This window comes from Pongo abelii, chromosome 21 (assembly GCF_028885655.2).
Source record: "Pongo abelii isolate AG06213 chromosome 21, NHGRI_mPonAbe1-v2.0_pri, whole genome shotgun sequence".
Lineage (NCBI taxonomy): Eukaryota > Metazoa > Chordata > Mammalia > Primates > Hominidae > Pongo > Pongo abelii.
The window spans coordinates 43,007,766-43,022,845 of record NC_072006.2 but is presented as its reverse complement, the minus strand read 5'-3'; the positions used below and the strand labels follow the sequence as shown (position 1 = coordinate 43,022,845).

General features: G+C 43.7%; 1 protein-coding gene across 1 annotated transcript in view; it reads right to left on the bottom strand.

The window, feature by feature from the left end:
- PPP1R16B (protein phosphatase 1 regulatory subunit 16B) overlaps positions 1-15,080 on the bottom strand; it is a 118,041-nt gene that overhangs the window by 74,952 nt on the left and 28,009 nt on the right. Inside the window, exon 2 of the mRNA XM_024239086.2 lies at positions 12,076-12,426. Within this exon, the coding sequence (XP_024094854.1) occupies positions 12,076-12,325 (250 nt within the window). The 5' untranslated portion in view covers positions 12,326-12,426. The remainder of the gene's footprint in view (positions 1-12,075; positions 12,427-15,080) is intronic.

The window sequence follows — 15,080 nt, the reverse complement described above, 5'->3', positions numbered from 1 at the left end:
ATAGTAAATATTTTAATCTTTGCAGGCTACATGGTCGCTGTTACAACTCAACTCTGCCATCGTAATGTGAAAGCAGCCATAGATAATAGGTAAATGAGTGGGCATGGCTGTGTTCCAATAAAACTTTATTTACAAAAACAAACAGTGGGAATATTTGGACTTCAGGCCATAGTTTTCTGGTCCCTGCTTTAAAGGGATAAAAACAAAAAATAAAATGATTTTAAAAAAAGAAATCAAGTATCATTAGGTTTGACAATATAAAAAATAAGAACTCCAAGGCATAAAAAATTACTATAAACAAAATGTTAAAGCAAACACATACACACACTGCAGAAAATGTACGAACCATATATGACAACAAAGAGTTGGCATCTCTCCCTCCAATGTCATTCTCCCCCTTTCTCTCCTTCTCCCTGTCTCCTCTCACACACACAAACAGAAACGTACACAATCATTGAAACCAATAAGAAGCACACTAGTAGAAAAAATGGACAAATAGTCCGGGTGCAGTGGCTCATGCCTGTAATCCCAGCACTTTGGGAGGCCGAGGCAGGCAGATCACCTGAGGTCAGGAGTTTGAGACCAGCCTGACCAACATGGTGAAACCCCATCTCTACTAAAAATACAAAAATTACCCGGGTGTGGTGGTGGGTGCCTGTAATCTTAGCTACTCAGGAGGCTGAGACAGGAGAATTGCTTGAATCCGGGAGGCGGAGGTTGCAGTGAGCCAAGATTGTGCCACTGCACTCCAGCCTGGGGACAGCGTGAGACTCCATCTCAAAACAACAACAAAAAAGACAAACAAACTAGACAACTCAAAGAAGGAGAGAGATGACCAGTAAGCTTATGAATAAGTATTCAACCTTAACTGTCTCGATTTTATGCAAATTAAGACAACAGGACTATTTTCCATATATCAAATATATCAGCAAAGGTGTGTTTTCAATGTCATCATCCAGCATTGATGTGACAGGTAGTGATGAGGTGGGGAGACAGCAGGGATGGATACACACAGCTGATACAACCTCTCTGGTAGTCAAATGAGTGGTTTATATTGAGACCTCAAAGCCAATGAACATCTAGGAATCTACCTAGTAAATAATCAAAGCTATGGCCAAATGCTTTTTATTTTTATTTTATTTATTTCGTTTTTTGGAGACAGGGTCTCACTCTGTTACCTGGGCTGGAGTGCAGTGGCACAATCACAGCTTACTGCAACCTTGACCTCCTGGGCTCAAGAGTTCCTCCCACCTCCACCCCTCAAGTTGCTAAGACCACAGGTACACGTCACCAGACCTGGATAATTTTTTAAATTTTGTGTAGATATGGGGGTCTCACTATGTTGCCTAGGCTGGTCTTGGACTCCCGGGCTCAAGTGATCCTCCTGCCTTGGCCTCTCAAAGTGCTAGGATATACAGGCATGAGCCACTGCGCCCAGCCAACCAAATACTTTTATACATTGATATTCACCACGGCATAATTTATAGTAGCAAAAATTGGGAATGGCCTCAAAATGCAACAATAAGGGAGTAGCTGCATAAATTATGGAACATCCATGACAGGATGTATGATGTCATCTTTAGAAATCTCTTTTTCCAAAGAGTATATAAAGATAAGACAAAATATTCAACCCCTCAACAGCATTTGACTGAGCTGACAGTCCTTTCTTCCAGACTTCTGAGAAGCCACACTATTCCTGGTTTTCTTTCTACCTTCTGAGTAGATGATTCTGGTCTCCTTTGTTCTCTTCTTCTTGGGTCAACATGCAGCTATTGAGGTGTCCCAGAGCTTTCTCTAGTGATCCCTTCTCTGCGATCCCTTCTCTGCTCCAACTACCATTGCTTCCTAGATGACCTCCTACAGTCCTGCATTTTTGAAAATACTGCACTTGTATCATGCTGATGACTTCCCAAGTATTACAACCATCCCTGATACCTCCCTGAGCTCCAGACTCACATATTCATCTGCCTCTTCAAGATCTCCATGTGGATGTTAAAAGGACATGTCAACTTGGACAGTCCTGTAGAACTCAATTCTCTCCAAATCCCCTCCTCCCTCCTACTCCGATCTTCCCAGTCTCAAAATGTGGCACTGTCATCCACCTAGGTGTTCAAGCCAAAAACCCAAAAGTCGTCACTGAGTCTCTCCTCCGTCACTTGACACAGAAGCCCTGTGGGCTCCACCTCCTGATTTCTGCATCGCCCAGTGACCACCACAGGCTCTCACCAACGCTATGAGGGCTTCTCATGAGCCTCCCTGCTCCCCTTATGGTCCTGTGAAAATAGATTCCTACAGTCCATTGTGCACTCAGCAACCAGGAAAAACCATCCCTGATTCAAAATCTGTGTCTCATCATATGGTTCCCCTTTCAAAACCACCAGTGGCTTTTCATCGAAATCAAATGTACAGTTCCTACTCTAGTCTTCTAAGGTCAGTATGCTTTCCCCCAACCACCTCCTCCCCCTACTCTTCCACCTCCCATCTTTCTCCTGTCTTCAAACATGCCAACCCTTTTCCCATCACACATCCTTTGTACATTTCCTCCAGACTCCTCCACATTCAGGTCTGAGCCCAAATCACCTCCTCAGACAGGCTCTCCCTGATACCACAGCTCTAGCAGATGACTAATTTTGCTGAATTCACAAGTGAATGTTAGGGTAAAAGTTGTTTTCACTTTTACATTTTTATTTATTTGTTTATTTATTTTTTAGGGACAGAGTCTTCCTCTGTCACTTAGGCTGGAGTGTAGTGGCACCATCACAGCTCATTGCAGTCTTGAACTCCAGGGCTCAAGCCATCCTCCCACCTCAGCCTCCTAAAGCTCTGGGATTACAGGCATGAGCCACCACATTTGGCCCTAAAAGTTGTTTTTTAAATGTACACAAACTCACTCCTTGTTTGTGTGTAGACCCGAAGGGTTGAAGACAGCTGGGCTCACTCTCTGCCCCATCTGTCCCTCTAGATCTTCCCCTCTCCATGCCTGAGGAAGCCAGTTGACTTGCACTACATCAAAGGTTTCCTTGCATTCTGCTTTCTGGTTAGGTTTGTCACCGAAAGCACCAGAATGGCAGGGGCATGGAGTGGCAGCCACCGCTCCTTTAGGCAGCCCTCTCCATACGGTGCCTTCCTTAGGTTCCAGTAGGTTCATTTCCTTGTCTCCTTCAGGCCCGAGGGGTGGGGTGGGGTGGGTAAGATCTCCCAAATTTTGCTATCCCAGGGTATTGCCCCATTCCTTGTTGATCCCCATAAACCAGTGGTTCTCAAAGTGGTCTCTAGACTCTTTCAGGGTATTAAAACATCAAAACAATTTTCACAGTAACACTAAGAAATTACTTGCATTTTTCACTGTGTTGACATTTGCACTGATGGTGTAAAAGCAATGGTGGGTAAAACTACTGTTGTTTTAACAGAATTAACTTAGTGGCACCAAGCTGTACTAGCAATCACCATCTTCATTGTTTTGTATGTGCAATCAAAAGAAAAAAATTAATACCAGTTTCCCTTAAAAATGTCCTTGATAAAGCAGTAAAATGTATTAATTTTATGAAACCTTAATCCTTGAATACATGTCCTTTTAATATTCCATGTGACAAAATGGGAAGTTCAAAAAAAGAATAATCATTGTCTCCAACTGCATTACTTGAGCTATTTTTTAAGCTGTGTGCTAAGCTAGCCTCTTCTCTCATGAAGCACTAGTTTTACTTAAAGGATGTCTAGCAAACAATGGTTATTCAGACTTGAGTATTTAACAGGCAGTGTTTTTTTTTCCTAAAAAGGGCAAATGGATCTTCTCACAACTGACAGCATTTGTTACCAATGATAGAATTTGAACTTTTAAGCAAAAATCCAAATTTTAGGAAACTTTTATAGCTACCACGAACTTACAGTTTCCCAGTACTTGAATAATTGTATGGCAAGATTGGTATTGAAACTATACATTTTCTTATATTGTATAAAGCAATGTGTCAACATTTGGAAGATCTGTATAATTCAGTGAACCAATATTTTCTAACAGATCCAATATATTACATTAAAAAAAAAAGTACACATGGGTAAAAGAACCATTCAAAATGCAAGACAGACCAATGGATTTTGATGTAAATTGATATGGCTTCAGATTCCACACTGCAACTAACCTTTAAGAAACTACTACTTGTTGAGTTTAGATGTAGTATCAAAGAATATCCACAATATCTGAAAAAGCAATTAAAATATTTCCTCCCTTTTCCAACTACATAATATTTTCTTTATTTACTTCAACCAAAATAACATATCACAACAGATTGAAGGCAGAAGCAGATAAGATACTCCAACTGTCTTCCATTAAGCCAGATCTTAAAAAGATTTGCAAAAGTATAAAACAAGGCTACTCTCCTCATTGCTTTTTTTTGTTTTGAAAAATATAATTTTTCATAAAAATATTTATGTTAACATGTGGTGGTTTTAAAACATGTTCACAAATTCTCTCTTCAAAAGATGAAGCTTAATTCCCCACCCCTTGAGTGTGGGCTGGACCTAGTGAGTCATTTCTCATGAATAGAAGATGGTAGAAGTGATGGTACATGATTTCCAGCACAAGGTCATAAAGGCATTGCGGATTCCTCTATCTCTTGGATCACTCACTCTGAAAAAAGCCACCTGCCATGCTGAGAGAACACTCGAGCTGTCCTGTAGAGAGGGTCACATGGCAGGGAACTGAGGCCTCCTGCCAAGAGCCATGCCAGTGAGCCATCTTGGAAATGGATTCTCCAGCCCCAGGTAAATCCTGAAGTGACTGCAACCTTATGAGATATCCTGAACTAGAACCACCCAGCTGAGCTGCTCTGGATCCGTGAGCCATAGGAATTGTGTGAGGCAGTATATGTTTATTGTTTTAAGCTGCTAAATTTTGAGTTCATCTGCTACGCAGAAGCAGATCATCAACAGACAATGTGTTTATCATTCTGACTTAATGAATGAATAAATATTTAATGCCTCTGTTTAAATTTCAAATACAGTAAATATGGGTAGACAGAACCCAGTTAAACCAAAGCTTTTAGGAGTTCTCAGGTTTTAAGAATATAAAGGGCCTCTGAGACCAAAAAGTTTGAGGACCACTTCCCTAAACCCTTTACAAACTGCCCCTTTATCAAACTTTCCACAAATCACCCCATATAAAATCACCACTTGTTTCCTCCCAGGACGCTGCCTGACACAGCAATACCAAAATATTATCAATGGTTGTTGCTGTTCAGGGGGAATACGGGTGATTTTATCTTCTTCTTAATGCTTCTTTTTTTCTGTACTTCTAAAAGTTTCTGTAACAATAACAGGTTTTTTTTTTTAATAATTAGAAGAAAAGAAACTTCCCTTTTCAAAAGCACCAAAAGTGAAAGTCTGAGCTAGTTCCTGTAGATGAGCTGATGGTTTAAGATGGGGGTGGCAGGGCCCAGGTGTCCAGCACTGTGCCTGGGGGTGGGGGAGGGGGTTGCAGGTGGCAGGGATGACTGAGCACCCCACCCACCTGACCCCAGTCAGAACAGCTCCTTCCTTTGTTTTACATATTGGGTTTCTGCATAATATCTCATTTAAAGAAAAGTTTCCACTGCTTAAAAAAGAGTTTGAAAACTTTTACAGTGAGAAAAATCATTAAATTTAATAAGAGTTAAATTTAGAGTACAGAAGAATCACTCAAACATTTTTTGAATGAGAATTTCCATAAAGAAAACCCTACACATTCTGAGAGAAAAACAGAAGTCTCTAACAACTTAACATACATTTGATGGTTTCAAGGAAGGCTGGGCTATTGTGGCCCTAGAAAGAAGTTATATCTGGGGCTAAAGAGTTTATCTTGGGCCCCCAAATCAAAGGGCCCAAGATGCCAGCAGAAACACCAGGATGCCTAAGGCCAAAACAAACACAGATCAGTACCGCAAGTTAGGGTTCTCTAGTTTTCTAGTGAAAACAAAAGCAGGAAGTACAGGACTGCCTGGTGGTTAAATACATGGGCTTCAGAGAAACTGATCTGGGTTTGAATCCTGGGATTGAGTCTGACACTTAAAACCTGTGAGACCTTGGCAGGTGACTTAGTCTCTCTGAGCTTCAAATTTCTCATCTGTAAAATGGGGGATGAGAATTCACACAGTGAAGCCATTTTCCAAGACAGTACAGCAGTTTCTTAAAAAGTTAAACATAATTTATCATAGGATCCAACAATTCTATTCCTAGGTAATGACCCAAGAGAAATGAAAACATATATCCACACAAAGACTTGTACCCAAATTTGCTTACCAGCATTCTTCATCCTACCCCAAAATAGAAATAATCCAACTGTTCACCTACTGGTGAATGGATAAACAAAATGTGGCATATCTATACAATGGAATACTACAGGGCAATGAAAAGGAATGAAGCCCTGATATATGATGTCACACCAAGGATGAACCTTGAAAGCAGTATTCTGAATGAAAGAAGCCAATCACAAAGATCATATAATGTATGATTCCATGTAAATAATATGTCCAGAAAAGGCAAATCTATACAGACAGAAAGTAGATTGTAGTTGCCTGGGTCTGGGAACCAGGAGTCACTGCAAATGGGCATGAGGCTTCTTTTTGGGATGATGAAAATGCTTTCTGTTTGTTTTTGAGATGCGGTCTTGCTCTGTCACCCAGGCTAGAGTGCAGTGGTTCAATCATGGCTCACTACAGATTTAACCTCCCGGATTCAAGTGATCCTCCTGCCTAAGCCTTCCAAGTAGCTGGGACCACAGGCAAGTGCCACCATGGCTGGCTTTTTTTTTTTTTTTCAGTACAGACAGGCTCTCCAGGCTGGTCTAGAACTCCTGGGCTTAAGCGACCCTCTACCTTGGCCTCCGAAAGTGCTGAGATAACAGGTGTGAGCCACACCACCCAGCGATGGCAATGTTACAACTGGATTGTGGCTGATGGATGCACAATTCTGTAAATTTACTGAAAATCATTGAATAGTACATTTAAAGTGGGCAAATTTTATAATATGTAAACTGAACCCCAAGCTATTTTTTAAAAATGGGGTTTGACTCTCTAACCTCAGAGAGTGGCTGTGAAGATTAACCGAGATAACATATGTAAGGCAAGCTGCCTGGTACAAAGTACCTGATAAATAATAACAATGATGACAATCAGAACATGTTGTAATAATAGATTACGTAAATGTAGAATAATAGTGTAGAATAACAACAATTTATATCACTTACATAGCTCTTACCATACCACTTCAACATTTATCAACTTAATTTAACCCCCCCAACAACGTTATGAAGCACGTACATCATCATCCTCATTTTTACCGATGGGGAGATGGAGGCACTGAGAAGTAAAGTAACTTTCCCAAGGATGCACAGCTAGTAAATGGTAGAGCTAGGATTTGAATCCTGGAGGACAAACTGCAGGGTCTGTGCTCCTAGCCATGACACTACACTGTCTCTCAGTAAACATCAGCTACGTATTGAGTTGCTACTTTAACCAGTGATGGGGCAGGAGTGCAGAAAAGGCTCACAGATGGCTCCCCAGAGGTCACGCCGGACTCAAAGCTGAGGGTTACAGGAGTTAGTCACAGGAAGAGTGTCCCAGACAGAGGGAATTGCATATACAAAGGTGTGGAGGTAAGATAACGCAGGGAATATGGGAGGATCTTGGTGGAACTGGCGTTGCCTGGGGCAGAGGGTGATGGCAGTGAGAGCAGTGAGCATGTGGCTCAGGCAGGTCCAAGGGCAAGGACACTAGTCTAAAGGCAATGTGGGACCACAGGATGAAACTCAGTGAGTTCCCAGCCTGCCTTTCTCTGGAGACAACTCACATTCCCCAGGCAGGTCCAAGGGCAAGGACACTAGTCTAAAGGCAATGTGGGACCACAGGATGAAACTCAGTGAGTTCTCAGCCTGCCTTTCTCTGGAAACAACTCACATTCCCCAGGCAGGTGGGGGAGGTTGACTCAGAGGCTGCTGTGAGCTCAGGGGAGTGGGGGAGCTGCCACCCCACGCTCCCACGCCACTGTGAGCTAACACCCCGGCAGCCTCCCAAACACCAGCTCCACCAGCAAGAAGCAGCCGTTCCCAGCCTGCTGAAAGCAGCAGGCTCTGTAGTGCTAACAGGAAGCTGAGCATAGCCCAGTGAGGTCAAGGGCTGACTGATGGCAGCCTCACATCCCTCATCCAAACCCAGACACTTGTGGACCCTAAAACCAACCCAAGAGCCTGCCACAGAGCACAGTGTTCTGGCCCCTTCCCCTCACTTGGCTGCCCCATAGAGAGAGGGGGACCAGCCCATGGGGTCTAGCACTTTTCTCATTCAAATTTAATACCTTCAGATCCATCTCTTTAATTTCATCACATCTGTCCTCGATAAACATTTGCACATGGAAATAAAACATTCACTGTGGCAAAAGCAAAGCTACTGGAAAAATCTGCATCAATAAGGAGCTAGTTCGAAAATTTTGGTAATCCATACTATGGAATACTACACAGCAGATAAAAATAATGGCACAGATCTGTACTGTACATGTTCTGGCATGAAAACGACTCCAAGATATACCGTTGGATGGGAAAAAAAGAAAATTGCAGAATAATGTATCCAGGATACCATCACTTACTTAAAAACTTTTTTAAAAAGAAACCTGGCTCTATATTTCTCTTAAGTCCACAAATGCATAGGCAAATGAAAAAAAAAACCTGGAAAAGAAACATCAAACTAACAACAGTAGTGATGGATGGACAAAAAGAAGCAAAGAAGTGGGGGAAGGAGAGAGGGAGGAAGGGAGGGACAGAAAGGACTTTTTACTTTGTACACTTCTATGTTGATTGATTTTTACAAGAAGAATGTATTTGTGCATGTTTAGGTTCTGAAAAACATTAAGGTCTGTAAAAAACAAAACAAAATAAAGCGTATTATCACCATGCTGGTACAGGTCTCAGGGTAACCTTTCAAAGAATTGTCACATCCAGGACCTTGTCTAAGTCTTGCCATACCCTCTTGAGGGCAAGCTTTCAAAACCTGATTTTACAGATTAAAAAACTGAACGCAGTGGCTCACACCTGTAATCCCAGCACTTTGGGAGGCCGAGGTGGGCGGATCACTTTGAGGTCAGGAGTTTGAGACCAGCCTGGCCAGCATGGTGAAACCGCAACTCTACTAAAAATACAAAAATTAGCTGGGTGTGGTGGTGCGTGCCTGTAGTCTCAGCTACTTGAGAGGCTGAGGCAGGAGAATCGCTTGAACCCAGGAGGCAGAGGTTGCCGTGAGCCGAGATTGTGCCACTGCACTCCAGCCTGGGCGACAGAGTAAGACTTCATCTCAAAAACAAAACAAAACAAAAAAACTGGACCTGGAGAGGTGAAACAAGCTGCTCAAAGTCACAGGCAGGGCTGCGGGGCACTGATCCCTCCACTCCCAGCCCAGTGCTCCTTCTAACCAGGAAACAAGACATCAGCAAGGGGTAGGGGCTGGGCAGGGGGCTGGGAGGATGGTCTGAAGCCCACAGCCCATGCACAGAGCCCCTCAGGGAGGGACAATGAGGCTTTGTCAAGGAAGAAGGCAGTCAATAACGAGGGGTGAGAGAAGAGCTGATGAACTTCCGCCCCCAACAAAAATTAGACATCATGACAAGCCACCCACTGCGTGGGGATGGGGCTGCCGCGTCACTCGGCAAACTGCACGTGGGAAGGAGCCTCGGGGCCATGTCCCCAAGCCCGAGATTCCCCCTCTCTTCTCACCTGGGCTGCTCACCCCGGGCTCTCAGCAGAGCAGCTCCCAGCAGAGTGGTTCCAGGGATGCCTCTCGGCTCATTTCCTAGAGCCCTCTGCAGCCAGATGGAAGTGGAATTACACTTCTCAGAGGGTTCTAGAATCTGAAGAGCAAGGTGACTAAAACCCAGCACCCTCTTGGGCCAGAAGTGCCACACCTCTCTGCTCTTTCATTGACTGGAAGGTGTGTGCAGGGACCCAGGAAGCATGGCTAGGCCTCTCCAGGGACAGCCAGGAAGGCTTATTATACAGGGATGGGCCAGAGGTGCCAAGGGGAACAGGGGGGTGCACAGACCTTGGCTCACAATGAGTAGGCGAGACTGCCTCCGAACAAGCCCAGGGAAGGGGGCTGTGGCTACATCATGGATCCTCCATTCATTCCTACAACAGGAAGCAAACCTATAAGGCCATGAGGGCAGTGACAAGAGTCGGATGCCGGTGGTTCTGATCCTGCTCTGCCATCTTGGTCAAGGTTCTGAACCTCTCTGAGTTTCAGTTCCCCCATCTGTAAAATGGATGTTATCATACATGGCTCTTAAAGCACTGTACGCAGTACGGATCATGATATCTAGCTCATGAGACACAAAAATAATATAATTAAATTAAATATGACAAGTATAAGGTATCCATAAAATCTGGAAACATAGGCCAGGTGCAGTTACTCATGCCTGTAATCCCAGCATTTTGGGAGGCCAAGGCAGGTGGATCACCTGAGGTCAAGAGTTCAAGACCAGGTTGGCCAACATGGCGAAATCCCATCTCTACTAAAAATTTAAAAAAATAGCCAGGGCGTAGAGGTGTATGCCTATAATCCCAGCTACTCAGGAGGCTAAGGCAGAAGAATTGCTGGAACCTGGGAAGCAGAGGTTGCAGTGAGCCGAGATCACACCGCTGCACTCTGCCCAGCCTGGGCAACAGAGTGAGACTCCGTCTCAAAAAAAAAAAAAAAAAGAAAAAAATCTGGAAACATAGATTATATGAACGTGTATACATGTTTGTTTATATTTATTTACTCATTCACTTTACAGAATGAAAATGTCCTAGACAGCATTGTCTATATCTGTTTTCAGACTTTATGGACATCCTCTGATAATGTAAATAAAATATACTAATATAATAAAATAAAACAGTAATAATCACTTCCTCAGCATAAGGGACCATGTTTAGGAACTTCCCAGGGATTTTCTAACTTAATGTTCACAGCAAGCCCTTAAAGTGGATTTTCTTATTAGCCCCATTTTACAGAGGTGTAAACAAAGTATAGAGAGTGGAAGAGACTTGTCTACTTGTCAAGCTCACGTAGGGAACTGAGAAAGCCAGTTTTAGATTCAGGTAGTCTCACTTCAGAGTCCATCCCTCTACACCATTTATGACTGCAGCAAAGGCTACATACACAGAATACACGGAACAGCATTCAGAGGGTGCCAGGCATGGGGTCTGGCACAGAGGAGAGCTTTATGAAATGCAAGATCCTGTGAGTATTGAGCTTTTGGTGGGGAGAAATGAGATCCAACTTGTTCACCACTATATCTAGGAAAGTAATGCAAAAGAAGTTGTCTGTAAATATTGGTGGTTGTCTGTAAATATTTGTGGGAGGGAAAGAAAGTTATTATGGTATTCCTTGGCCAAAGGTTGGAATCCCTGTTCCCAAAAAAAATACAGCCGGGCAAGGTGGCCTGCCTATAATCCTAGCTACTTGGGAGGCTGAGGCATGAGGATCCCTTTAAGCTGGGAGTTTGAGACCAGCCTGGGCAACACAGTAAGACCCTAAGTCTAAATAAATAAATAAATAAAAACAAATGAATGAAGATGTTTAAACAAAAAGTCTAGGCCTGGCACTGCGGCTCATGCCTGTAATCCCAGCATTTTGGGAGACCAATGGTGGGCAGATCACTTGAGCTCAGGAATTCGAGACCAGCCAGGGCAACAAAATGAGACCCCCATCTCTATAATTTTTTTTTTTTTAATCTGCTGGGTATGGTGGCAGTACACCTGTGATCCCGCTACTAGGGAAGCTGAGGTGGAAGGATCACTTGAGCCTGGGTGGCAGAGGTTGCAGCGAGCTGAGATCGCGCCACTATACTCCAGCCTGGGAGACAGAGCGAGACCCTGTCTTAGAAAAAAAAAAAAAGAAGTCTAAGATAAATTCGAAGTTCCTAGGAACGTCCACTTCCTAAGAGGAATGGGGCTGCTGGAACTTGGAAGTGGGTCTGCAGACCTGCCTTGCCCACACGTCTACTGCACAGAACCTGGATTCCAAACCCTGATCAGAGGCCAAGGCAGCTGCGTGGCCGCCAAGGCACAGAGGGGCCTACCTTCCTCGGCGTCGTTCCTCAGCGAGGCCTCCAGCAGGGCCACGCTGGCTTCGAAGGACACTTTCTTGCGGCGGCCGCCCGTGCTGCGCTTCCGCTCATGCTTTCGCTTGCGGTGCTGCAAGTCCTGCTCGTACTGTGCCCATTTCTTCAGCTGCTGGGCCCGGCGCTTCTGGGCGGCCCGCAGCCGCTCCAGCGTGGGCACTTTCTCCAGCAGCTGCAGCTCCGTCAGCAGGTCCACGTGGCTGGCCATGGCCACCGCCCTCCCCAACGCCCTGGCTGGGGGCTAGCACGGTGCACCGGGGGCCAGGGCAGCGCGGGGCCTCTGGTGGGGCTGGGGCCTCATGGTGTGGCCTGTGGCAGGGAGGGAGACACAGATTAACACATGTGTCAGACTCCACAACTCAGATCTGATCGTCCCCCAACGCCCCGTGTTCCAAACGCTTTTAAGGTTTTCCTTCCATTGCTCCTCAAGAGAAGTGCAAATCCTTACAGTGGCCCTGTAAGTAGCAGCAAGGTCTGGCTGTGCTGTCTAATGCAGCAGCCAGTAGCCACTGTGGCTATTTAAATTTAAATTAATTAGAATAAAGTAAAATAATTTAATTCCTTGGTTGCACTATCCACATTTCAAGTGCACAATCGCCACATGCTTCATATTGGACAATGCAGATAAAGAATATTTCCATCACTGCAGAAAGCTCTATTGGATAGCTTGGTTGTCTGCCTCTCTAGCCACAGCTATTTAACAAGAACCATGCCATTTTAGTTTTCTCGTACAGAGTCACCCTACTTTAAGGATTTGGGTATCTGAGTGCTGGAATCAGAAGGGGTGCAGGGAGGGTCAGGACATGATGGGGGCTGCAGATCCCCAAAAATCTGGAGACTATACAAACATCCAAGGCCCCAGAATTATGAATATCTGACGCTTCTGCTCAAGCCTCTTTTCTTCTGATCACTATGGGATGCAAGTTGTTCTGGAGATGGGACGGACAAGACCAGAAAGAGACCAGAAGAAACAATATACTATTGCAGTGCTTCTCAAAGTGTGGTCTGGGAACCCCATAGGGAATCCCTGAAACCGTTTCAAGAAGTCCATAGGTCAAAACTATTTTCATAACTATACTAAGATATTACTAACCTTTTCTACTCATTATCTTATGAGTATACAGTGGTTCCCGAAGCTATATGAAAAGTGACATTGCAACAGACTAAATGCAGAAGTAGATACAAGAATCCAGCTGCTAAGCTCAACATAAAGAATTTTGCAAAATTTTTAAACATCACTTTTCTCACTAAATTTTTTTGTTTTGAAAAATAGCTATTTTTCATCAAAATGTTATATATGTTATGCTTTTATAACAGTCTAATAAAAATATGTTATAGATTATTATATTGTTATAATATATCATGGGTTTATGGTTTTATTTTAAAGGAATTAATGCTATTCTTAAAAATTTCTCAATATTCATTTATATTATGATAAATATTGACAGATATAATCCACATAAACAAAAGCTCTTTGGGATGCTCAATTTAAGGAACTAAAGAAATCCTAAGACAAAAAAGTTTGAAAACTGCTGAACTGCTGGGACATAGAAAATCTTAGTTAAAGTTTCTCTCTTTGGATGACCTTTAAAAAAAATTACATCTCTTGCTCTCATGAGTCTCAAATAACATGAGGTCAACAAAATTTCAGAGTCTAAAGCCAGCTGGTCTTCAGCACGGACTCCATGAACTTTCAGACACAGAGGGAAAGGGTCTTAGGACAATCACTTGATCCTCTCTAAGCTCGTTCCTCCACCTGCAAAGTGTCCTGTCCACCTCCCAGAAGTTACAGGTGCAAGGAATAAAAAGAGCTGGGGCTGGATGCACTGGCTCAATGCCTGCAATCTCAACATTTTGGGATTCCAGGGTGGGAAGATAGCTTGAGGCCAGGAGTTCCAGACCAGCCTGGGGAACATAGCGCGACCCTATCTCTACAAAAAAATAAAAATACTTTTTTTAAAAAGAGCTGGCCCAAAATGTTAAGACACCTAAGCAATGAGACACAAGCTTGGAGGAGGAATGGCAGGGAGACGTAAATGCAGCATGTCTGTGAACCAGCAGGCAAGGCCGGTTTGGGGTTGTTGGGTAACAGGAAAGAATGGCAGGAGTCTACATCTGTGTGATGTGGCCCACGGTCTCAAAGAGTATTGGGTTAGCCCCTGGTTGGTTTCAGGAAGCGTTGTTAATCTCCTGGGTCGCCTGCGTCACCCGCCCCTCCAAAAGCCCTTTCTACAGAAGCTGAAGAGCAGGGCTCAGGCTAAATCCTCGGGTGCTCAGGTTGGGTCAGATCCAGATAGTTCTTCATGTCTCTCCCAGTTCGGAGACTGGAGAGTAAACAGGCAGAATGGGGAAGGGGTTGGCTTGGCAATGCCCAAAGGGCAAAAGTTCCAGGGTCTGAGTGGGTGTGACCTCCAGCATAAATAAGCCAATGGCAAGGCTCAACGGGAGACAAGCTAGCTGGCTTTGGTTGCCTTTTGTTTGTTTTGTTTTGATTTCTGTTTTGAATACACTTGCAATGCACTTTCAACTAATTAAACTTTTTATTTTATATCATTGTAGATTCACAGGGAGTGTAACAAATAGTACAGAGAGAACCTGTGTACATTTCACCCAGTTTATCCCAGTGGTAGCATCTTGAAAACTACTATACAATATCACAGCCAGAAACCTGACAGTGATACAACCCACCAATCTTATGCCGATTTCCCTAGTTTTACATGTACTTATTTGGATGTGTTTTGTTTTATGCAATTGTATCAATGTATCTACCACCTCAGTTCATAACCACATCCATCTCCTTCTCTAAGCTCCCCCTCCAACCCACTCCTGTCCCTGCCTTGGCAATTACTAAGCTGTTCCCCATCTCTAGAATTTTGTCACTTCAAAAGATGTTATATAAATAGAATCAGATAGCAGGTAACCTTTGAGGATTGGCTTTTTTCACCCAGCATCATTCCTTTGAG